Source organism: Lissotriton vulgaris, chromosome 3_1 (assembly GCF_964263255.1).
Source record: "Lissotriton vulgaris chromosome 3_1, aLisVul1.2, whole genome shotgun sequence".
Lineage (NCBI taxonomy): Eukaryota > Metazoa > Chordata > Amphibia > Caudata > Salamandridae > Lissotriton > Lissotriton vulgaris.
Window position 1 is genome coordinate 1,619,651,346 of NC_141689.1, and position 26,294 is coordinate 1,619,677,639.

Consider the following 26,294-nt stretch of genomic DNA (forward strand, 5'->3'; position numbering starts at 1 on the left):
CAAACACTGTATAAGGGGGCTTTTTCCTTGCTAGCCCCAGGGCCTTGGCATCCTTGCTAGGCTGCTGCCTGCGACCTCTAGCAGACGTCCGTGCGTCACTGCTGCTGACCCACGGAAGCCAGCGCCGTCCGGCCCGACTCTGAACCGGGCTCGTGAGAGACGCTCTCCACAGGTGCAAACAGATCATCCACCATGTGGCTCTCTGCTGATTCACCAACTCGCCCCGGCATTTCCTCTGCGCGTGCTGACTCCTTATCAGATTTTCTCACAGCCAAACTCCAAAAATAGCCTTTGTCTTTTTGAATATGTCATGCAATAATAACCAGAAGTAAGGAGTAAGAAGATAGCTTACATCCTGTGTGACTATAAAAAAACACTTTTCACGGAACAAGACACATTCTATATAAAGAAAGGGAGCCTGCGTCAGTAGCTTTTCAGCACAAAGGGACACTGATATTAGAAGTCAAAGTAATTTGATGATTCAAATATTGAAGTGAATTAATTTTACAGTACTTCTAGCTTACTACTAGATTTCAGGAGTAAGGCTACAGCACATTAGAATGGGGCTGGTTTACTCCTGAGATTTTGAAGTAAGCCAAGTACTACAAGAGTAAATCACAGCTGCTCAAGGCCAAAACGTTTTGAATATGTCCAAGCCTCCGACATTAATTAATTGTATGAAGGGATAAGTAGAGAGCTGCATCTTTAACCGGCCATGTTTCATATATTTTAAATATACCAAGAGACCAGGAGATTTGTCAACGTTGTACAATAATCATGTAATGTAACATCGGCAACTGCGTCTATATTTAAAGAGGGTGATTAATGCATTTCTAATAGTTCGCTGTTTAACAGATCACTAGTCTTAAATGTGTTTTAATCCAATGTTTATAAAGCTTGGCATTGCTAGATTCGGATGAATTCCAGATTTGTACATTGACAGCACTTTGCGTAAGGATACATTATTTCCGGAAAATAACAGAGCCAACTAGCTCAACAGGTACCTCCAGTATGCGCCACAGAGCTGTGTTGCAGACAGGTGTTCAGAGACCACGCCCCTTTTTACACCGCTCTGCAACGCAGCTCTGTGGTGCTTACTGGAGGTACCTAGTGGGCTAGTTTGACCCTAGGTACCCTTAGGATTCAAGGGGACTTAATTTCCCAACTAAAAAAGGCCACAGGGCACGTTACACAGTGGTGAAGGGAGGGGATGGGGCCTGAGGTGACGTGTGAAAACACGCTCTGTGGCGTGTTTTAAGTTGGGGAAATAATTCCCCATAAATCCTGAGAGCCCCATTAGGCCAACTAGCCTTCCAGGTGCTTCCATAAAGTGCCACTGTGCTGTGTTTCAGAGAGGTGGCCCAGGCCGTGCCCCTTTTTACACCTCTCAGCAACGCAGCTCTGTGACGCTTACTGGAGGTGTCTAGTGGGCTAGTTTGGTAATTGGACCCAAGAGACACTCAGGATTCAAGGGGACTTTATCTCCCAACTTAAAACGGCCACATGGTGCGTTTACACAGTGGTGAAGGGAGAGGATGGGGCATGAGGTGACGTGTGAAAATACGCCCTGTGGCGCATTTTAAGTTGGGGAAATAATTCCCCTTCAATCTTGAGGGCCCCTGGGGGCTAACTAGCCCACCAGGAGCTTCCAGTAAGCACAACTGTGCTGTGTTTCAGAGAGGTGGCCCAGGCCGTGCCCCTTTTTACATCTCTCTGCAACGCAGTTCTGTTGCGCTTACTGGAGGTACCTAGTGGGCTAGGTTGCTAGTTGGACCCAAGGGACACTCAGGATTCAAGGGGACTTTATCTCCCAACTTAAAATGGCCACAGGGTGCGTTTACACAGTGGTGAAGGGAGGGGATGGGGCCTGAGGTGACGTGTGAAAGCACGCCCTGTGGCTAGTTTTAGTTGGGGAAATAATTCCCCTTCAATCCTGAGGGCCCCCTGGGGGCTAACTAGCCCACCAGGTGCTTCCAGTAAGCGCCACTGCGCTGCGTTGCACAGAGGTGGTCCAGGCCATGCCCTTTTTTACACCTCTCTGCAATGCAGCTATGTTGCGCTTACTGGAGGTACCTAGTGGGCTACTTAGACCCTAGGGACACTCAGGATTCAAGGGGACTTAATCTCCCAAATTAAAACGGCCACAGGGCACGTTTACACAGTGGTGAAGGGAGGGGATGGGGCCCGAGGTGATGTGTGAAAACACGCCCTGTGGTGTGTTTTAAGTTGGGGAAATAAATCCCTTTCAATCCAGAGGGCCCCTGGGGGCTAATTAGCCCACCAGGTGCTTCCAGTGAGCGCCACTGCGCTGTGTTTCAGAGAGGTGGCCCAGGCTGTGCCCCTTTTTACACCTCTCTGCAACGCAGCTCTGTGGCGCTTACTGGAGGTACCTAGAGGGCTACTTGGACCCTAGGGACACTCAGGATCAAGGGGACTTAATCTCCCAATTCAAAATGGACACAGGGCGCGTTTACACAGTGGTGAAGGGAGGGGATGGGGCCTGAGGTGACCCATCACTCCCCTTGCACTCCTCTAGTGACCCATTCAGTACCATGTACTAATCCATTTGCTGCGCCAAAACCCAAACACTTATAACTTCACCCAGGCACTCTCCTTGCAGTACTCTAATTATTCATGCAGTACCCAAGTACTCATGCACTGAGCCAGGCTTTAGCACAAGGACTGCTTCGAATGCCTATCCACTATGCATGCAGTCCACTTGTCTTTCACTCCTTTAATTCCCCATCCAGTACCTATACACTTCCAGCAAACACCCTGTCACTCCCCATGCACTCCCCCAGTGACCCATTCAGCACCATGTACTAATTCATTCCCTGAGCAAAAAGCCAAACACTTATAAATTCACCCAGGCACTCTCCTTGCAGTACTCAAATCATTCAGTCAGTACCCAAGTACTCATCCAGTCACCCAGGCCTTAGCACATGGACTGCTTCAAACCCATATCCTCTATGCATGCAGTCCTCTAACAACCCACACACTTGTCTTTCACACCTTCAATTACCCATTCTGTATCCATACACTTCCAGCAAACACCCTGTCACTCCCCTTGCACTCCTCCAGTGAGCCATTCAGCACCATGTACTAATCCATTCACTGCGCCAAAACCCAAACACTTATAAATCCCCCCAGGCACTCTCCTTGCAGTTCTCTAATCATTCAGTCAGTACCCAAGTACTCATGCATTGAGCCAGACTTTAGCACAAGGACTGCTTCAAACTCCTGTCCACTATGCATGCAGTCTTCTAACCACCTACACACTTGTCTTTCACACCTTCAATTCCCTAGCCAGTATCCATACACTCCAGCAAACACCCTGTCACTCCCCTTGCACTCCTCTAGTGACCCATTCAGTACCATCTACTAATCCATTGACTGCACCAAAACTCAACCACTTATAAATTCACCCAGGCACTCTCCTTGCAGTACTCTAATCATTCAGTCAGTACCCAAGTGCTCAAGCACTGAGCCAGGCCTTAGCACATGGACTGCTTCAAACCCCTATCCACTATGCATGCAGTCCTCTAACCCCCCATACACTTGTCTTTCACACCTTCAATTCCCCAGTCAGTATACATACACTCCAGCAAACACTCTGTCACTCCCCTTGCACTCCTCCAGTGACCCATTCAGCACCATGTACTTATCCATTTACTGCGCCAAAACCCAAACACTTATAAATTATCCAAGGCACTCTCCTTGCAGTATGCTAATCATTTAGTCACTAACCAAGAACTCATGTAGTGAGCCAGGCCTACCACATGGACTGCTTCAAACCCCTAACCCCTATCCACAATGCATGCAGTCCCCTAACTAACCAACACACGTATAGTTCTGCACTTATAGATTCAACAAAAAAAACAATATTTCAGTTTCAATATTTAAAAAAAACATTTTTATTTCCATTTATATTAAAAATATATAATATAATTTAAAAAATAAAACAGTGTAATCAGTATAAAAAAATACATATAATTATTATTACATTTAAAAATTATCATTTAAAAACCTTCAAAATTCACTGAAAAAAATATAGGTTTCAGACATGTTATAGTTAGGAATTAGCATTTGAAAAACCTTAGAAATTTACTAAAAAAACATAGGTTTCAGGGTTGTCATAGTTAGCTGGGCATTTCACTCATATAAAACCATTGAAATTCCTCCGTTATAGTTAGTTCTGCTAACTATACCTCGCGCCCCGCAATCCACTGCTGATGATGTCACATAATATATCATTCACGACATGGTCAGTGACATCACTGATGACATCTCTGATGAAATCTCAAATGACATCACTGATGACATCATCCGCGTGACAATCTGATACACCTCATCATACACTAGTATATTCTTTCATCATTCACTGTAAAATACAGAGTACCATTTTTGAATCCATTGACACCAATACAAGTTTCGAAAAAACCCACTCAGTGATTCCTAGATCTATACACACATCTAATCACTTACCTATAGATTCACTCATACATGCTGTCAATGATCAATAGAACACTATCAAATATACTTATACAGCAAAGCTCCTTCATTTCCTTAATGGCGAAAAACAATCTGAGGATGGAGCCGAGGCCCATGCTCGGTGTGGTCCAGGGGAGGAGTCGCTTATCTCGTGACTTCCAAGGAGCTTTCCGGGACGGCGGCAGGCTGCAAACGTCCGGGCCCGGCACTGGGTGGCGATCTTCGTATTGGAAGGACATCCACCACACACTGCCGGAAGTAATGGGGATAGACATGCAGCCAGGGGCTTGAAGGTGTATACTAAATGTCTGGGAGCCCACAGATCTCAACACATACACTACACACTGGGCAACGTTAGCATAAATGATTGCAAAAAGGAACATTGCACAGCAGTGGGGAGCAAGCCAGCCGCCCCAATTGAGGAGGTGGAAAGAGGACCTAGAATGGTGCATGTATAGAGAAACATCAGTCTACGTGGCTAGAGGGTTCCCTGGGAAATGGAGAAAGGTGTGGGGAGCGTGGAATCACTACAGAGGTGACATCTGTCTCCCACCTTACCGACAGATCAACACTGAAACTCTTAAAACCCCTTGATTCTACAAGTATAATAACTGTGACCTATATTGAAATGTTAATGATGGTAATAAGAAACAATGAAGTCGCTTGCTTGTAATTAATTGATGTCATTTTTTGCCGAACCTGTTTAATAAAAAGAAATATAAAAGAATCATTACTCCAGCTGGCCACAAGGGTTGCTTTCTCACGAACAGCTCATCTCCATTAGATTGGCTGACCTCATTAAAGCAATTGAATATGCTGGTTCTCAAGCATATTTTTGCCTTCTTGATGAAAATGTTCCTCTCCACCTTCTCCTACCCTTATCCACCATCAACCGCTTCCTGCCCTCTGGCATGTTAATTAATGATGTAATGACCGCCCCTATAAAGACAGTGTACAAGAAACAAGACCTTGACCACCAGACACATACAGCTTCAGATCAATCCCGATCTTCAGTGGAGCCTTCTTGAGCAAAGTCTTTGACAGATTAGCTTACTTGGGATAAACAGCCTTCTTTCAGACGGCCAAACAGGATTGACACTAGAAGAGGGCCCAGGATAACATCTATTATGAATACCTCGGCAGTCCTCCACAGACAACAAAGGAGACAATCCCATCTTCTACACCTATATTCTGCCCCCACACGGTTCACAAACCCTCCTTAGTAGAGCAGCTGAGTGATCACAAATTTGAAGGTACCACCTTGAATTTGATATCCAATCCTATTGAAATATGCCATATACTCATGAGTGCGCCTTTCAGGAATTCCTATTTTTGTCCTTGGGCACAAATGCTTCAACAAAAAAATCCAAACCATGGTGTAACGAAAACTTAAACTCGGAACACTGCAACCTAAGGGCAGTTGAACGTTCCTGGCCGGCCAACCCCTCCTTGGACCAACTAAAACTCCTTAGAGATGCCAGGAGCCTCTACAACAAACAAATCAAGAGTGCGAAGGCGGCCTATTTCAGATACCAACTGGATCAAGCTGCAAACCGCTACAAAAAACTTTTCTGAATTGGTCAAACAACAATCAGTCGTTGGTCCCAACCACTCAGATCCTGGTGGCAAACCATCCTCTTGTGATGAACTTGCCTCTTTCTTCACTGAGAAATCAAGACTCCTCTCCATTGACCTCACCACTAAGAATGCTCTACTACCTTCTTCCAGTGCTGCCCCACCCATTGACACCTCTGAGAAGCATAAATCGTACCCCACGAACTCCAAAACAATGCATCATGGGGCACCTTTGCCCCATTTAGTGAATAGGACATCATCAAGATTCTTTAGAATATCAACCCGTCCAACCTCTTCAGCAACCTGTTGCCCCACTCCATCTTCAAAGAAATCAAGAATACACTCATCCACACCTGGACAAGGATTGTAAAAGCTTCTCTATCACAAGGCACAATCACAGACTGCCTAAAAGCTGCTCAGGTAACACCTATACTAAAAACAAAATAACGCTGACAAGTCTGATCTCAATAACTTCCACCCCATTTCCAACATCCCCACTTTAGCGAAACTCCTAGAAAAATGTGTGCAATCCCAACTCTGTGCTCACATAGAGAATTACCAACTCCTAGACCAGCATCAATCCGGCTTTAGGAAGGGGCAAAGCACCGAATCGGCTCTCTCTCATGTTATGGATGACATTTTAAAAATGCTTGACCAAAACAAATCCTGCCTCCTGATCCTCCTTGACTTTTCCTCCTCTTTTGACACGGTTAATCATGACAACCTCCTATCCATCCTGCAAAACAGAATGGGTTTTTCTGATCTGGTGTTACAATGGTTTTCATCCTTCCTACATCACAGAACACAGAGTCAAGGCAAACCACTTTCTCTCCCAGCTCTCTCCTGTACTCATGGGGTGCCCCAAGGGTCCGCTTTATCTCTAATCCTCTTCAATCTTTTCTTGGAACCTCTTGCAAACTCTCTAAATTCCATGGACATGTATGCGGAAAACATGCAACTATATCGGAAAAACTCATCCCCGAAAAAACATCATCTCACTCAATACTACCCAAATGTTTACCCAAAACTGGTTAACGGAGAACCATCTCCTGCTCAACACTTCCAAAATGTAATTCCTGCTCATCTCCCCTCCGAACCACATCCTTAAGCTAGACCTCTGGCTGAGTCACCTCAGTGCTTTCAACTGCACTCCTTTCATCGTAGACTCAGCCAAGTCTCTCGGTATCACCATGGACAAGCACCTGAACATGAAAAATCATATCAGCAATGTATGCAAAGGAGCAAACCACTTGATGAGGTCACTCGGAAATATCAAACGTTTCCTTCCTCTAAATGACTTCAACCAGGTGGTCAAAGCGCTTGTCTTGCTGAGGCTAGACTACGGCAGTGCTATCCTCTGTGGCCTTCCCAAATATGCCCTGGCTCCACTAAGGGCTTAACTGAATGCTGCGGCAAGACTGGTTACAGACAACAAACGAATAGAGCATATATCCCCAGTCCTAAAATCCCTCAATTTGCTGCCCTATGAAGCACAAATTCACTTAAAGATTGCTGTTCTTAGACACAAAGCCCTTCACTTCAACACTCCTACGTACCTTGCGCAAAAACTAAAACTATCCTGTGATGTAAGAGCCTCAAGAAGCACCTCTTCCTACCTCTTGAAACCACACACCCTTAACAAAAAGAGAAATTGTCACCGAGCCTTCTCCTGCCCTGCCCCTAAGATATGGAACTCCCTTCTACTGGAAGTACGCAGAATTTCCTCATCAACGGTGTTCAAAGTGGAAGCCAAAAGATTCCTAATGAACAAATTCTTACCCTAATAGGGATAGACTCACATGCCTGTTGACATTGCTCCTACTACCTTTGTACTTCCATATGATTCTGCCTCTCCCCTCCTCCTTACTGCATACTGTGACTCCCCCTTGCTGCTTGCCTACACCTATCTATTACATTACCCTCCTGGGTGCAATTGTACTGTAATATGCAACCTTTCCTGTTTTATTCTCCCTCATACGTGATCTGAATATTGCATTTTGTCCTTCCTCCCATCATACTGTAAAGCGCTCTGATATCCCTTGGGATCTTGTTCGCGCTATATAAAATTTTCTAAATAAAAATAAACCTATATCGACATTACACACCAGCACACATCCTATTTACTTATGCAGTCATCCTACTCACTTGTGCAAACAATGGATCATACTTACATTTACTCAGCTACACACTTATACAAACACCACTTCATTTATTCATATAGATAGTAACTCATACTTAGTGTGTTATAGAATCCCTATTTCAAGTATACCGTTATCCATACAGTCACTCATACAATCACTGAGTCTTATGTATACTTATTCATATACAACAACTGTCACATACACTGCTTTTTATTGTTCTAGTTTGTTGGACATGTACCATTGAGAGATATAATTGCTCATCACCACACCCATAAAGATATTCACTCACCCAAACAACTGTTATAACATGTAGTCTTAACCTCATATACCTACTGAATCAACTATTCACACATCTTTGGGCAGTCACACACCCCCCACCGAACCACACACACATTCACTTTCCCATACAAATACTCAGTTAACTAATCAATAACTAATATAGACTTTCACATTGCTAGTAACCAACTGGTGCAGCAGTTTACACAACAACTGACAAAGTGATACAGATATTCACACAGTTTAGTCACTATCCACTATATTTAGTGAGACACTATAAATTAGTCAAGTAAACATTCAATCACACTGCTACTAAATCCTCCATCCAGATATTTATATTTATATATCTTTTCATTCTTCAATGCAGATTATTATATATAATACATATTTAAATAACGAACCAAACCACATTCACTGGTAATGTCATTTGAGATGTCATCAGTGATGCCATCAGTAATGTCACTGACCATGTCATGAATGATGTAATATGTGACATCATCAGCAGTGGATTGCGGGCGCGCGAGTTATAGTTAGCAGATCTAACAATAACAGAGGTATTTCAATGGTTGTGTGTGAGTGAAATGTCCAGCTAACTATAACAGCCCTGAAACCTATGTTTTTTAGTACATTTCTAAGGTTTTTTTAATGCCAATTCCTAACTATGGCATGTCTGAAACCTATGTTTTTTTCAGTAAATATATATATATATATATATGTAAGTGTAGATTTCCAATATTGCACTCCACATAAAGGTACCTTGACAATATATGCCTTCAAGGTATGTAGCTGTGTAAATCGATATTTACCTATTTATTCTTAAATTCACAATATTTTGGTAAACAATATTCTGTTTATATTTTTGCAACACAATATTTTTTGTTTTCGATTTTCTGACATACAACCAACTCATTTATCAGCATACAGACACCTATTTATAGAATCCCTCTTTTACCAAAATTTGGATTTAAAGCGGCAAGAAAAGTTTATTTTTACCAATCCCTGTTGCAAGGATACACACGTTAAAATACACGCTTCACATATGTTACCTAAAACAATTTGTAATCTTTTTGGAGACACTACTGTTCTTGATGAGGGCAGATAGGTGGAGCTTTTCTCTGGGACCAGGGACACAGGTACAGCAAACATACCACTCCCTTGACCCCGAGTTTCAACTGCTGGGGGTATTTGAAATATTATTATGTGGAAACCCATGACCTACACAGAGAGTTGACCTGAACTCAAGTAGAACCGCTGTTCTACTTGAGTTCAGGATAACTCTCCGTGAAGGTCATGGGTTTCCATATCATAATGATGTGGGAACCAGGCTACCTCAAGGTCAGTCTAGTGTGACCTGTCTAAGCCATACTGCAGCAGAAAACCTTGGCTGATGCCCTGGTAAATCAAGAGTGGGTTATATAAGGTCTTTCATTTCTAGTAATTCAAAATATGTTTTTCTATAAATTAACAACCTAGACTCCACTGCATTGGAACATCTTCAGAGAAACTTTGTCTGCCAACCTACGGATAACGTACCAGAGTGTGGTTTCCAAACATACCTGAGGAATGACTTATGAATTTAAAAAGATATATATATTTCAGAAATAGCTGACCAGCGTTTCTTTGCCTGTGTCCAGAAAAACTAGGATGCCTCTGCATTGAAAAACAGGCACATAGTATATCCCAGCGTACGTATGGTAGGGTTCACCCTACTTCCAGACCCGTTGGCCAACAAAAGACTAGAGTGTGGGTATTTTTTCTGCTCTAAACTCTAGGGAAAGATAGGGGCTTAACACAAGCCCCTCCAGTCCCTGTAGCCCATGGGCCCCCAACCCTTCAGGAGCACCCTAGTCAGCCAAAGGTATACAAATAACTCTGAGATCTGGGAGTCTCAGAGGCCCTCGCCCACATTTTTCAAGGAGTTAGGGCGGCATTATTTCTCACTTACGTCCCCTGAGCATCGAGCTAATGGTCTCAAAAACAGTGCAAATATCCTACATTTGCAAAAACACTTACTGCAGGACCACCTGAATTATAAAATATGGTTGGTCCAAACTATGCAGCAAGAAAAAGAAAATTATGCACCATACTGCGGAATATTTTGTGATTGCATTACTTCTTTATTTTGTGATTTCGACATGTTAACACTATCTAGGCAAAGGTTCCCTCTCATTAGTGCTGGTGCAACACCTAGATACAGCAATAAGAAACCGAGCGGCTCCAGTTACCCGTTGCAAAGGGCCTTCCATTGCTCAGCAAAATGAGTTGCCTTGGTTTAGTAACTTTTGATCTGTTTGAGCAACAATCTTTTTCTGTGTTAAATAATATCTGTATATTTTGCAGCAGAAGGTGTGATACGCTGCAAATGCTTAAAATCTATATGTATGCGGAAAACGATGTGGCCACACAACCGCATAATCCCAGTGGCATGCCGTTGTGAGTGTGTGTGTGAGGGGATTAAAGTGTGAGGTGTGTCAGCTGGTGTGCATTGATATGTTTTAATGTTGTATGAGAAAGGTGGGGCGGAGACCTGGAAGGTGAGGCAGAGCGTAATGGCTCAGTTACTTCCTGGTAATCTTCATAACTTAGAGTCCTGGTTTTTCTCGTCACAGTATTTACCTTTTGAGCATTTGAGTGTTTTGTTTTCATGTAGAGTCTGCGTATTCCGGCATCCAATGGTGCAGTAAAATTGTAAAATCTTTTCTGTTTTTGGATGAAGCATGTACAATGGACGCTCTATCCTTTCCTTGGCCCAATCTTCTTCTCTACACCTTTCATTCCCATTCCATTATTTGTGAAAGTATTGCAGAAGATCAAGAGGAACCAAGCAGAAGTTCTGCTAGGGATTCCGTTCCATGGTATCCTCTACTCCTCCAGCTTTCAGTCAGTCACATTTGCTGCTCACAGTGAACCTCTCAGGGGCCCTCCTCTCCCCAGGCTTCGCTTGCCCCCCAACAGTTGGGTTTATCACACTTCAAAGAGTAAATCATCAATCCTTGGGTTGTTACCCAAATGTTTTTTCCTTAATTTAGCAAATTAGATGACCACACCGCAATAAAGTCATATTCTTGCCTTTGAAAAAGTGTGTCTAACAGTTTGCCTTTTTCTTCTAGAGATCCCTCAATATTTCTAGATGTTTTGATGGGTGGCTTGTTTCAGCAGTTTCCACTGCATGCAGTATGTTGCCGTCTGGCTTTTTAATATCCACAATCAAATCAGCTTCTTTGTAAAGAGACCAGTTTTTCATACTCTGTCTCCCTCCTGGGACTTGCCTTCAATTTTACAGGTTGGCAGCTCCTACAGTAGACATTAAATTTCAATCTTATAATGTTGTATTTTTAGTGGCAATGTCCCTAGGTAGGAGAACTGAGGTACTTTGAAATCTTTTAAGTTTGGAGTCATTCACAAACTTTCTTTTAAACAAAGAGATACTGCATCCCAGTCCAGATTTTGTCCCAAAAAATCCCAATGACTTGATTTGACTGGTTTGCACTGCTTCTCACTCGTCCCTTGATAAGAAAGATCACATCATCTATAGGGCATTGAAAATGCACATTTCTAGAACAGAATCTTTTAGGAAGGTAGGCTTTCTGTATGTTACATTTAAAATTAAGGTAATGGTCTTTGGCCTGCATCAGTAGCCCTGAGTAGGTGATTGATACAAACCATTGTTGTTGCTTATGAAAAACAGGGGAAATTCCTTTCCGCCCATGTTCAAGAAAAGTCAACAAAGGGAACCTCTACTTCTTGGGCAGCATTGAAAGTGGTTTCAATGACTGACATTTGCAATGCTGACATATAGTAAACTCCATCATATATTCATGAAATACTAGAAACTTCAGTTAGGTGGAGATGTAATTGTATTTGGGTTCAATGTTAGATTAAAAAAGTCACAAGCTGCACATTCAATTCCTGTTACGTATTTTGTGATTTGGTGTGATAATGCTGAGACGTCTGATTTGAGTATAAGCTCAGTAGATAAGGATTTGTTTGATGACGTTCTGTGGGAGCCGAACCCCAATAATTTACTGACTCCCAATATGTTGGTCACCCCGAATATTACCTTCCACAGTTCAGCTTTGGATTCCTTTTGATCTAGTGGCAAGAGACACCACCCTCCATGGCATCAAACCCACCACATTAGCAGAATATAAATCATATGATGACTGGAGAAACTTTAGTGACGGAGTTCTAGATCAAAAATAAGTTTTAAAGGTTTATTACGAAAATCCTAATATAGGCAATACTGAAAATTTTTATAAATGCAATGAAGTCCCAGATACAGAATACAAAATCAGAAATCAGAATGATAATCGCTATTTAGGCAGTTAAATCTCACCAGATTCAAAGTGTCAAACTCATATAAAGTACTGACAGCATTTTAAAAGAGAATTAAAAGTCTCAAGTAAATGGAACAGAGTCTGTGTGTGGAAAATGACAAGTTACCCCTGAACCTTCAAAACTAGAGGTTTTATACAGATTTTATACATAAACAAATAGTAAAATGGATTGAATTTTGCTTTTGATTTGTGCAGCGTGAGTTTACCATAATTATGTCAAACTCTGAAAACTAACTCATTTCTTAAGGTAAAATAATTCTTCAGTTTGCTTCCTTAGCAAGTGCAGTCCAGAAAATGTAAAATATAATATGAAACCTACTCAAAGGCTCATACAATAATGTTTTTCTGTAGGCCTACAGCGGAAGTCTTTCAGAATGATGTATAGGGAAGACGATGGAAAGCTTCATTTACAATACACACTTTCTACTCATCCAGCTTTCGGTCAGTCACATTTGCTGCTCACATTGAACCTCTCAGGGGCCCTCCTCTCCTCAGGCTTCGCTTGCCCACCAACAGTTGGGTTTATCACACTTCAAAGAGTAAATCATCAATCCTTGGGGTGTAACCCGAATGTTTTTTCCTTTATTTAGCAAATTAGATGACCACACCACAATAAAGTCATATTCTTGCCATTGACAAAGTGTGTCTAACAGTGTGACTTCTTCTTCTAGAGATCCCTCAATATTTCTAGATGTTTTGATGGGTGGCTTGTTTCAGCAGTTTCCACTGCATGCAGGAGGCAGCCATCTGGCTTTTTAATATCCACAATCAAATCAGCTTCTTTGTAAAGAGACCAGTTATTCATACTCTGTCTCCCTCCTGGGACTTGCCTTCAATTCTACAGGCTGGCAGCTCCTACAGTAGACCTTAAATTTCAATCTTATAATGTTTTATTTTTAGTGGCAATGTCTATAGGTAGGAGAACTGAGGAACTGTGAAATCTTTTAAGTTTGGAGTCATTCACAAACTTTCTTTTAAACAAACTGACACTGCATCCCATTCCAGATTTTGTCCCAAAAAATCACAATGCCTTGATTTGACTGGTTTGCACTGCTTCTCACTCGTCCCTTGATAAGAAAGATCACATCATCTATAGGGCATTGAAAATGCACATTTCTAGAACAGAATCTTTTAGGAAGGTAGGCTTTCTGTATGTTACATTTAAAATTAAGGTAAATGTCCTCAGCCTTCATCAGTAGTCCTGAGTAGGTGGTTGATACAAACCATTGTTGTTGCTTATGAAAAACAAGGGAAATTCCTTTCCGCTCATGTTCACGAAAAGTCAACAAAGGGAATCTCTACTTCTTGGGCAGCATTGAAAGTGGTTTCAATGACTGACATTTGCAATGCTGACATATAGTAAACTCCATCATATATTCATGAAATGCTAGAAACTTCAGTTAGGTGGAGATGTAATTGTATTTGGGTTCAATGTTAGATTAAAAAAATCACAAGCTGCACATTCAATTCCTGTTACGTATTTTGTGATTTGGTGTGATAATGCTGAGACGTCTGATTTGAGTATAAGCTCAGTAGATAAGGATTTGTTTGATGACGTTCTGTGGGAGCCGAACCCCAATAATTTACTGACTCCCAATATGTTGGTCACCCCGAAAATTACCTTCCACAGTTCAGCTTTGGATTCCTGTTGATCTAGTGGCAAGAGACACCACCCTCCATGGCATCAAACCCACCACATTAGCAGAATATAAATCATATGATGACTGGAGACACTTTAGTAACGGAGTTCTAGATCAAAAATAAGTTTAAAAGGTTTATTACAAAAATCCTAATACAGGCATTACTGGAAAATGTAATAAATGCAATGAAGTCCCAGATACAGAATACAAAATCAGAAATCAGAATAATAATCGCTATTAGGCAGTTAAATCTCACCAGATTCAAAGTGTCAAACTCATATCAAGTACTGACAGCATTTTAAAGGAGAATTAAAAGAGTCAAGTAAATGGAACAGAGTCTGTGTGAGGAAAATGACAAGTTACCCCTGAACCTTCAAAACTAGAGGTTTTATACATATTTTATACATAAACAAATAGTAAAACGGATTGAAATTTGCTTTTGATTTGTGCAGCGTGAGTTTACCATAATTATGTCAAACTCGGAGCACTAACTCATTTCTTAAGGTAAAAAAAATAATTCTTCAGTTTGCTTCCTTAGCAAGTGCAGTCCAGAAATGTTAAAATATAATATGAAACCTACTCAAAGGCTCATACAATAATGTTTTTCTGCAGACCTACAGTGGAAGTCTTTCAGAATGATGTATAGGGAAGACGATGGAAAGCTTCATTTACAATACACACTTTCTAAGGAAAGTACACTGTCAGTGGAAACTGGGGAAGAGAAGACATGCAGCGGGTCACTGATGGGGAGGGGGAATGAGCAGACGCAGGATGAGCAGAACACTAGAAAACGCCATCCAGTTTTTAAAAATGGCGTTTCATAAGAAAAATGTGGCACGACTATACTACATTATTAATCATACTTCTAGACACTATAATTAAGTTGCTTCAAGCGCAACACCTTTAGTTCATCAGTTATGAGGATATGCAGCAAAAAAATATTTTAATTTGCACAAATTATTTTTCACCCAAAATTGCAAGTTTGTAAAAAGCATTTGCAGTTATTTACCCTATCTTAATTACTCCAAGTCCTTGTCTGCCTTGTCACAGTCCAGCTTTCTCCTCCCTACAATCCTGTTTGAGGTGACATTTTTGCTTCCTATCAACTATTCTCAAACGTGCAACGACTATGGTGAGTGTGTCACTAGAAAATGAAGCAATAACAGGCAGATGGGAATTTAACTTTGGCTTAGGAAGATAAAGGGCCTGATTCAGGGCCGGACTAGCTACCGGGCAGTTTGGAATGCTGCTGAGCTGGGGGGTGATTTCGTTGATGGGGACCTGCGTGTACTAAACAAAATTCGTTTCGCATTAATTATTTTGAAGCACATACAGGTGCTAGGGGTCTCCCAGACAGGGTTCCGCCAAGGCCAGGGCACTGACATCGCCCTCCTGGCAGCAGTGGAGAAGGCCAGAAGCATTCTGGATACGGGAGGATCAGTGGCAGTGATCCTCCTGGACCTCAGTGCGGCCTTCGACACTGTGGACCATCTCACCCTAATCCAACGACTGGGAGAAATCGGAGTAAGGGGTACGGCCCTGAAGTGGCTAAAATCCTTTCTAGCAGGCCGTTCCTTCCAAGTCTGAGAGAACGACAGCCACTCACCCGTTATCCCCCTCCGCTGTGGAGTACCGCAGGGCTCATCCTTGAGCCCTACATTATTTAACGTATACATGGCCCCACTGGAGAATCTGGTCAGTCCGTTCGGCGTTTCAATCACCAACTACGCCAACGACACCCAGCTGGTGGTAACCCTCTCACACCCCCACCACTACCCCTCTGACCTCCACAGTTGTCTCACCGAAGTCCACCGCTGGATGAACTTCTCCTCACTAAAGCTAAACGGCTCAAAGACCGAGATACTGATGCTCGGCCAGAAAGGACCCTCCCTGCCGCCTCACTTCTGGCCCAACTGCTTGGGTGACCCCCCCGCTCCCAAGGAAGAGGTCAAAAGCCTAGGCGTTTGGATCGAAAACGACCTAAGCTTCAGAACACAGGCTAAAAAGACGGCAGGAACATGCTTCGGACTCCTCAGAGCCTGCAGAAAAGTCTTTCCCTTGCTCCCTGCGAACGCCAAGAAACTCCTTATTCAGGGCCTCATCCGGGCGAGACTGGACTACTGCAACGCAATCTACCTGGGAGCTCCCGAAGCCACCCTCAACACCTTGCAGAAAGTTCAAAACGCCGCCGCCCGCCTGCTGACTGGCACACCTGCAAGATCATCTGCCAAGCCAGCCCTCAGGTCTCTCCACTGGCTCCCAGTCAGAGAAAGGGTTGCCTTCAAGGCTCTCTGTCTGGCCCACAAAACCCTTAACAACAACGGCCCCCCTCTCCTCAAGGAATTCATCATCCCCTACAAAGCGGAAAGGGCCCTCCGGTCCAGCGGAGAAAATCTCATCATAGCCCCCAGAGGTAAAAAAGCCAGGGCCGGCGGCCGCCGCTTCTCGGTCCACACGGCCAAACACTGGAACAACCTACCAAGAAGACTGAGGATAGAACCCAATCTCTTCCAGTTCAGGAAAGCACTAAAGACTCTCCTTTTTCATCACCTATAACTCACTCCACAGTTGAAACCCCCGGAGATTCAGGTTTAGCGCTGGGATGCTTTAGGGTTACTACGCGCTCTACAAAACCTTTAAATAAATAAATAAAATAAACAGGTCTCCATGAATGAAATCAGCCCCCACCGCAGTGAAAGCAGCCCCCAGCTCGGCAGCATTCCAAACCGCCCGGTAGTCAGTCCGGCCCGGGCCTGATTACGAGTGCAGCGGTCTACTGACTGCCACACTCGCGGTGGCACAGCAGTGGGGATCCACCGTCTGCCAGATTAGCACTTTCAAAGTCCTACTGGCGCTGGACCACCGGCTGCGCCAGGCGACAGTCGTTCCCTGGCAGTGGTGGAGCTGAGCCACAATGTAAAAATGTAAAATGTTCAGCAGGACTGTGCCAGTCCAACTGAGTATATTACAAGTTCCTGCACCACCAGCCACTTCATGGTGGGAGTCCCGCCATGAAAAAGCTGGCGGTGCAGGAAAACAAGGGGCCCAACAGGGCACCCATGCCCCCCCAAGCCATAGGGATATATTCAGGGTGGCACAGCATGTGCCCCTCTGTCTGTATTCTCCCAAAGTTCCAGCACAGCATGGACGTCACTGTCCATCCTGTACTGGAATTCTTTTTGCCGTTCCCATTGCGGTGCCTGTTTTTCAGGCACCGCCAGCGGGAAAGGCACTGGACTGCCCACCTTACAAGAGTTCAACTCGTAATAAGGCGAGTGGTCATTGCGCAACTTTGGCGCAGCTGTGCTGGCGGAGAGCTGGCGCAACTGTGCCAAAGTCATAATCAGCCCCACAGTTCTGTCTGCGGGTGCTGATGTTCAGTAGGTAGGAACTTGCATGAGGAAGACGGTAAAGGACGTAAAGTGAGACAACGAGAAGTGTGAGGTGGAGAGACCATTGTAAATTAGAAAGGATATTGTCGGAGGGAGGAGTTTGCGCTGAAGAGAGGATGGTGGGAGATCCACTGCTCACAGATCTGAAGTGTTATAAACTATGTAAGGGTGTAAATGTGTCTGCAGTGCAGCACTACATGTAATCCGTAGCTCGCAGTTGTGTTTAGTGGGATACATCATTTGGTTAATGTGCTTGTTACAGAGATGCTTTTGTAACACACTAGCCACCCGTGTCCAACAAACAGAGCAGGAATTTTTGTACGGTGCTTCTTTCATTTGTGCTGTTCCCGTGTATTTTAAGTAAATATTTACTGTGAACGTGGCATAATTGAGTAATTTTGGGAATTTTGCGTAACAAGTAACCCTCAATTATGCTGGCAAAATGCAAATTTTGCCTGTTCCTAGTTTAGAGCACAAGACTGTCGCACAAAAAGGGAGTATCCAGGCTCCATGTAGTTGTCTATGTATGGCCCCGCAGCCTTGAAGTGGTATCATTGCACCAATTAAAGCCAGTGCAAAGGACACAAAGATGTTGAGTCATTCCCAGTTCAGTTAACAGGGAAATCAAATCCGACATAAGATCTTCAGACAAACTTTCCATAAGATCATGCTTTTATAGCTGTAACTATGATATTAACGAAGGGGGTGATATGAATATGTTGTTGACTGAATTATGTTTGAGGTACCTGTCTGTCAAATGAGGTAGGTTGATATTTATAAAAACATTAGTAAGAAATAATTGTATAATACATAACAGTAATAAAACCTTTAAAAGAAACAATTAAAACGCTTAAAAATGGATATGTACTTTGCCGACCAATGTTCATGTATTTCAAAATGCACAAGAGCCATTGATTTCACAGGCAATACGTCCAACGCATTATTGTGCCAGCAGTGACCCTCTGTTTTTACTGCCAAGCTCCACAAATAAAACAAACCACTTCCGTCCTTGTTCACGTTGCAAGGAAGAGAGACCTAAACCAGCACCTTCTTAGCCAGCTGTACAGCAGGTAAAATAGAAAGTGGTGATAGATAATATAGCTGTCTCCCTGCACAAACAGTTTATTCTTCTCATACCCTCTTTACTACATAACCCATCACTGGTGCCAGTAGCAACTGAGAAATCATGAACATAGCTTAGAGGTGCCTCATGCCAGTGTGTGCAATTCTGCATAGAGTGCTCAAAGCAGTCGAGGTGTTATAGCCCTCCTTATTCTATGCAGGTCCGGACTGGCTACTGGGCAGTTTGGAATGCTGCTGAGCTGGGGGCTGATTTCGTTGATAGGGACCTGCGTGAGCTGAACGAAATTTGTTTTGCTTTAATTATTTTGGCGTACACGCAGGTCTCCATGAACGAAATCAGCCCCCACCACAGTGAAATCAGCCCCCAGCTCGGTAACATTCCAAACTGCCCGGTAGTCAGTCCGACCCTGATTCTATGGCCATCCAACTCATACCCAATGAAGCCGTTTCTTTCCAGGTTGTGATTAGGAGGGATTATGAGTGGGTGTATTTTGCGTAATTCCGTGTAGCATAATCTCTGCACATTACCCAAGCGTTGTGCAAGATTATGCCAGTGCTTAATTTGAGCCGGTGATTTCAGTTGCTCGGCACTGGCATTTAATTGTGAACACTAGCACTTATGACAGACCACCACATGGTCACGCTGTTTGTCTAATTTTGTGATGAGCACAACAGTTCTTTAATAATTCAATATATATAAAAAAAACAACTGATACCTGCCATTCACAGTTATGAGAAGAGCTTGGACGGCAGGTATTAGCCATCTTTAATGTATATTTAAAGTCTGAACTGTCACACTTGTAGGAGTGTGATGGTTAGTAGCTGTGTTGGTATTGTCTTTGGCAGTTCTGGCAGGGGCAATAGGTGGTGCAAGCTCCAAAGGTCACCTGACATAGGCTCAGGCATTTTTTTGTTTACAAATTAAGCACTGAATTACGTCAAACTGCGTGAAAAGTACAATTCTGCATTTAGTGATGTTTTCTATGCACCAAATGCATCCTCTTGTTCGTTATGGACACAGCAGTAGTTTTGTTCTAAGAAATAGCCCTAAATGCAAAAGAACATGAATAGCAAGCTCGAGCAGCAGCTCCAGCTCGCTTAATGTTCACTTTAGGTAGGATATTCTCCCAATTTACTCTCAGCATTTAGCTCTAGTTTCTCAGCCTACAATGCACCCTCACTTCCAACATTGATAGAAGAATGCATGTTATGCTATGAAAATATCACAAATGCAACAGAATATAAACAGTAACCACTTGCGCTTCATAACTGTGCTCTTGTGGTAGATTTTCTACCCCCCAAATTGCTCTTAATTACATGAGTGGAAATAATCCCATTACTATCTGTAATTCTGCATCAAAGAATCACGTAGAATTATTGAAATCACTTTGGTGTAATCTAAATTTAGCCCAGGCCTAGTTGTGATTCTTTAGGTCACTTATTTAAGATTGCTAGAGCCTACTGCTCTTCCCAGCTAACTAAATCAACTTTTTCCAAGCTGGCCTTACTTTTCCCTAGAAATCCACACCTGCCATAATTATGAAACTTCATTAATTCGTGATAGCATATCTATAGATGGTGGCCACTGGATTTACATACAGCGTACCCAGAGAAAGGCCTAAAGCGGGCCACCTAATTAGGCTCCATAAAAAAAATATTTTCAACAACTACTAGCCACTGCATTCCTCCACACTCCCTGAACCATGTAGTGTGGGAGGTAAACTCTGGCCTCTCTCATGACTGAACCTCTAGGGCTCCAACTAAACCTCACAATGCCCTCAGTCACTGGACCTCAGTGATAAGAGTTATCCCATGAGGTCTAGCACAATGCGGAAATCAACCACAAATAAATAGGGCACTGTACCAGAACATGTATATTTTGGTGGAGCAAGATCCAAAATTCACAAGGGTTAGGTACTACTTATCACACCAGATACATTCTGAACTATGGGGTGTCAGGTTTTACCAGGTGCGAGAAATTCTGCGAATCCTTCAGGGACACCGGTAATCAGGCCTTTAGTGTCATTCCCAGACGGGTTTCAAGAGCCTCCCAATTTGGTCAATATGTTGATCTTGTATTCTGTTATCCCTTTCGTACAGAGATGAAACACTCCTGACATGCGGAATGTTCCTGTTTACCACATGCATTTGCCAGTGGACGACAGTACCAGGATGAGTGTTAAAAGGTCGGTAAGGCAGCTTACATAAGTTAATGATCACTTCCTTCTTAATCAAAGTCCCACAAAACAGGCAATACATTTTGCAGATAATAAGGTAACTAGATAATAGCCCATTTAATTGGAAGATCTGATGATTGAGGATTTTCGTCTCAACTTCTCAAGCAACTAACATGTCGATTGGAGCACATTCTAAGTTTTGGGCTGCACATTCACTCCATCTTCCTCTCATAATGAAAAATCACACACAATGAAAGATCCCGCAAATTCTCGCGTTTTTTTCTTTTCCTTTAGCTTTAAAATAATGAGGCCAATTTTCTGACCTGTTGGTGACATACATGTCACCCTACAAATGAAGAACGCTCGTGGGCCAAGAATAAACAGCAGACAAAGTTAAGGAGAACTTTTGACAATGCTAAGTACGTCGATTTGCTAATCTATGTATTCAAAATAAGTTACCGACATGTGTGCACGTATTTTGTAATCCATTTTAAAGGAATTTCTATTTTAAAACGCAATTTCATGTAGTGTTGATCACAGAGTAATTGCTGCGTCCTTTGTCATTGCAATGCCTCAAGTGTATGTGACACTGTTGTTTTTGTGTGAGGCTAAAATGCTAATCTGAGGATTCTGCTTCATTGTGCCCTGCCCAATGGACCTGAACTGTTTGATATCAGTACAAAGCTCAAGAGTTTAAAATGTAATGCTCGGGCAGGGTTACATTCCTAAAATCTTATCACTCAGATCCACCTAAAGAGATATGCACACAGTAGGCAAAGAAAAGAAACCCACACTGAAAATACAAAAATGTTCTTATGTAAGCGGGAGAGGGAGGAACCAGTATGAAACTTGAACGCTATGGCTGTCAGATGTTTTCGTAGCTCAAGCGTTCTAAAATTAGGAAAGTCTCACTTATTTTCAGAAGGGATAGGGTGCGAGGGACAGGGCAGCGTGAGGGCTACTGGGTTACATCAGACTGTCACTGCACTAATTAGACGCTTCCCCTGGCCCCATAACATACACAGGATGTAATTGGGGCTCTTGCTCACCCTCTCACTTTTGACAAATGTGAGGCTCGCCATCCATTTTGATTTGCAGTGCCTTTTGCTCCACTGCTACTGGAGAGCTAGAAGCACATGGGTGAGAGAAAAGGAAGGGCATGATCATAAACAATATCCTGGCTGTACATCCTTTCTTTAAGTCTGGCTGCCCACTTGCTAAACTACTGTTCAAGAGAGAGAGGAGGAAGCCGGAGTTGTTTTTTGCAACAGTTCAAGGACTAATATTGTATTTGATCAAAATTGAACAAGCATTGACAATGTCAATAGGATTGGCTTCCGAATGAATGTGTATGTGGTGTCATTGATGGGTCTAGACCCTAGGAGTGCATGTATGATGGGTATGCAGCGTTTAGAACGCAAGCATTACCACAGAATACCTTTACAACGCGGGCGTAACAACGAAAGTTGTTACCACGCATTGCACTGGGGGGGCGCTCAAGGATAGTAAATGATTTAATTTACTATCCCAACACCTTCCCTACTATCCACGGGGACTGGTGTTGGAATAGTAAATTAAATTAATCAATTTTGCGCCCCCCAGCGCAATGCGTGGTAACAACTTTCGTTGTTACGAACGCGTTGTAAAGGTACGCGTTGTCAATGTATGCGTTCTAACGTGATACATCCTGTATGATGGCTTGTCGTCATTAACTTTAGGCCTCATGAATCCATTCATTCATTCTTCCACAGACCCAATCTTGCATTCATACTAGGACACAACCGCTATGTAAAACACACAACATCAACAACATATGCAAGCTAAAGGAAAAGAATACAAGTAGAAAAAAGCAAATGCTTGCGGTAACAAAACTAAACACAGCGGGTGCCTATATTGCAGAGGTATTGTAAATAGTCTATCGTCGTTATAAATTTCAGCATGGTTAGCACATTTAGAACCAACACGTTGGCCATCTTAGAAAGGTCTAACAATGATATCCTATAGACAACAGCATTTCATGATGGACTTCTGGCTTAGAGGAAGCAACCATGTGTGATGCGGTACACTGTAGATGAAATGAGCGGTAGGCAAGTGGCCCACTAGCAATGCTTTGATTCAAAGTGAACCATTAACCAATGCCGTACACTTTCACGAAACATAGTGTAAATGGCACTTAGCTAGACCAATCGGAAAACAGAGCTGACCCAAAGAGCCTCTCTGTATCTACATGGATGTATGCATTGAAATAAAAAATCATTATGTAAAATCCTGGCTGACGGTGAACAAGAGATTCTAGCCAGAATTATTAGAGCGCAGGTCTCCTGACCCTAGGGTTAGTCAGAGACAGTAACCAACACCAACATACCGATCTGTAGCCTATAATACAGAGTAATAAACATCTATTCTTAAACAACTACATGCTTTAACATATGCTTTACACAATTAACCTGTCGGGCCTACTGCCGTTATGGTAACTTTTCTTTATAAGCAATAGGGCTGATAAAATGTATCATTGGTTTGTCACCATAACTAACAAAATTACAAATATGTACAAACTAGAGCGGTCAAAACAATATGAAATCCCTATTAATAGTTCTAAATAGGGATTACCATAGAACAAATTGTCTATCCTCCATGGTTTATTTGGGTGGGTCACCAACACCTAAACCTCCGGCTACCACAGTAATCTGTGAGATTCCATGCAACAATATAACTGCCTACAGGTTTTAACACCTTATAATAACAATCCACTCTTAACCCTTTCTGTGCTCATGAAGGAATGGTTCTCTCATGAGCACCAGTGCTCCTGTGCTCATGATGGAACCATTCCATCATGTGTACAAGCGCACTGGATCCCTCTGCTGCAAACAGCAGAGGGATGTCCTTTTTGTTGGCCTCGGGAAGTGGGCAAGTGCTTCCCTAACCTCCCGAGGCATTTTTTCTTCTTCAATGTAATGACAATTGTGAGCATGGCGCTGATGCCAATACACTGAAATTAAAACTGAAACTTAGTTTCAGTTTTACTGCTTCCGTGCTCGTGTGGCTACCTCAGCCCCCGAGCACTGAAACACATGGGAGAGGTATCATTAGAAAGGGGTGAAGCTCCCCTTTTCAAAGGTACCCCTCTCTAGCGGTCCAAGAGGACGATCCCCAAGCAGGGATCCACCCATCAGCCACCAGGGAGGGGGGAGCGGCCCCTTGGGCAAGGGTCTTTGCTCCCCCCATTACTAATGGGCATATTCTGTCATTCTTAGAGCCTCACATTAGTAGTTGAGGGTAGTACAACACCCGTAGCCATGAACGCTGACTTATATCTACTAAAATACTCCCAAATAACTTACATAAGCATGTGGCCTAATTTCTAATTTGTAAAAAAAAAGAAAAACGGAAAAAAATATTTGCACCAGCTGTAATTTCATGAAGACATTCACAAACCCCTGTCTCGAGAAAAGTCACAATGGAGGTTTTAATACTCAGACAGCTCCTGTCACTGTGGTCCAGGAGAGAAGGCTGTGCAAGGAAAAATATCTACAAAGTGCAGTATGGGAAACCTGAAGTAGAGACTATCTGGCACATGCATCAATGTAGGATTTTGCGAGTCCTTAATTGCGATAATTAAGGAATCGCAATTAAGGACTCGCAAAAGTCTATGCAAGTAGGAATCGCTGTAAAAATAGCGATTCCTACACATTCCTTATTTGTGACTCGCAAATAAGGAATGGCTTCCCATTCATTCCTAGAGACCTACAGGCCTATAGGAATGAATGGGAAATTGCATGAGCAAATTGCCAGTATCAATAGGTCCCCGCAAATTGTGCATGCAATTTCAGGGTGCAAGTGTGTCAAAAGGACAAACTGTTACAACCCTGAAATTGATCAGTGCACATATGTGTGTGCACAACATGAAACTATGAAAAATGTACAAAAGTGCATTTTTCAAAGTTTTTGCAAATCACCATGAAGTTCAACTTCATGGTAATTTGCGCCCCCTATTAGCGAAATTGCTAATTCTTTTTACTTTAATGCATTGCATTTAAGGAATCTCAATTTGCGATTCCTTAAATGCAGTTGCAATTTAAGTAATCGCAATTTAGAGATTACTTAAATTGCGATTTTTACATTTGGGATGACGCATCCCAAATGCAAAAATACCAGTCACAAAGGGGCAGATTCCGTTTGCGACAGGTTTTTCTTTTGATGCATGTACCTGTAAAGGAAGGAATAGGTAAACGCATGATATTACATGGAGGTTCTTTGAACCAACTATACTGATTCATGAATCCACACCAGGTAGGTCGTATGCAATTCCAACTCATGTTAATTTGCTTGTGAGATTGCGTCTATACACAAGTAGGCAGTCGCAGGCTGGCGTCCTTGGGAGGAGCCACAAATGGGAACCCCTGTGATGCCCTTCCCCCAAATGAACGTTTCCAGGCTCCCCAAAACAGTCCACTTGCGCTTTTTCTTTTATTTCACATTGCCCCTCTCCCCTCTGTGAGCATGCGTAGGGGCGAAGCTTGGTCTGTTAGGTTTGGTGGGTGTGAACCGTCAATTTCCAAACCAAAACAACAGTGGGCCGAAGGGTGGAGGGATGACCAAAGTTTGGGGATACACTGTTCCCATGAGTAATAGGTCTAATAGTTATTTGCATCAGAAAATCCAACAAAGGCATAAGAGACCCAACTCAGGGCCCCCAGACCCAACTCAAGCCAAGAATGCATTTATTTTGGAGGGTGTTACACCCTCAGAAATCACCCCCTGAAGCTATATCCTTAGCACCCGGTTGGATAGAACACAAGCACCCACCTTTTCTGCCTGTTGGGAACTCCCGCATCTCTGGCCCTGGAGGAGGGTAGCCACTTCAGTTTGTTGAGCGAGGGGGGTCCTTGTGCGGGTCATGCTGGCAGGCAGAGATAGCACAGCCTGCTGGCAGTTGCCACTCCCATGGCTCCTGAATGCTCAAAGATGGCAGAAAGAGATGGTGAAGGACAGTGCTACCAAAGCCCTGCAGCCGCAGGCTAAACATGTAGGGGCGCGCCCCTTACAGAAGCCACGTATGGTAGAATAAAGTCACAGTTATGTGGACAGAGGATTGGGTAAATACACAGCCAGGATTGGTTTACGGAGCAAGTGTTGGGGCCCCATGCAGTGGGAGAAAAGTGGCAGGGCATGGCACAGAATC

At 43.0% G+C, this 26,294-nt stretch overlaps 1 protein-coding gene across 1 annotated transcript in view; it reads right to left on the reverse strand.

The window, feature by feature from the left end:
• LOC147728260 (uncharacterized) overlaps positions 1-26,011 on the reverse strand; it is a 30,483-nt gene extending 4,472 nt beyond the window's left edge. Inside the window, exon 1 of the mRNA XM_086963761.1 lies at positions 25,919-26,011. Coding sequence (XP_086819887.1) covers positions 25,919-26,011 — 93 coding nt within the window. The remainder of the gene's footprint in view (positions 1-25,918) is intronic.
• Positions 26,012-26,294: the final 283 nt, after the last annotated feature.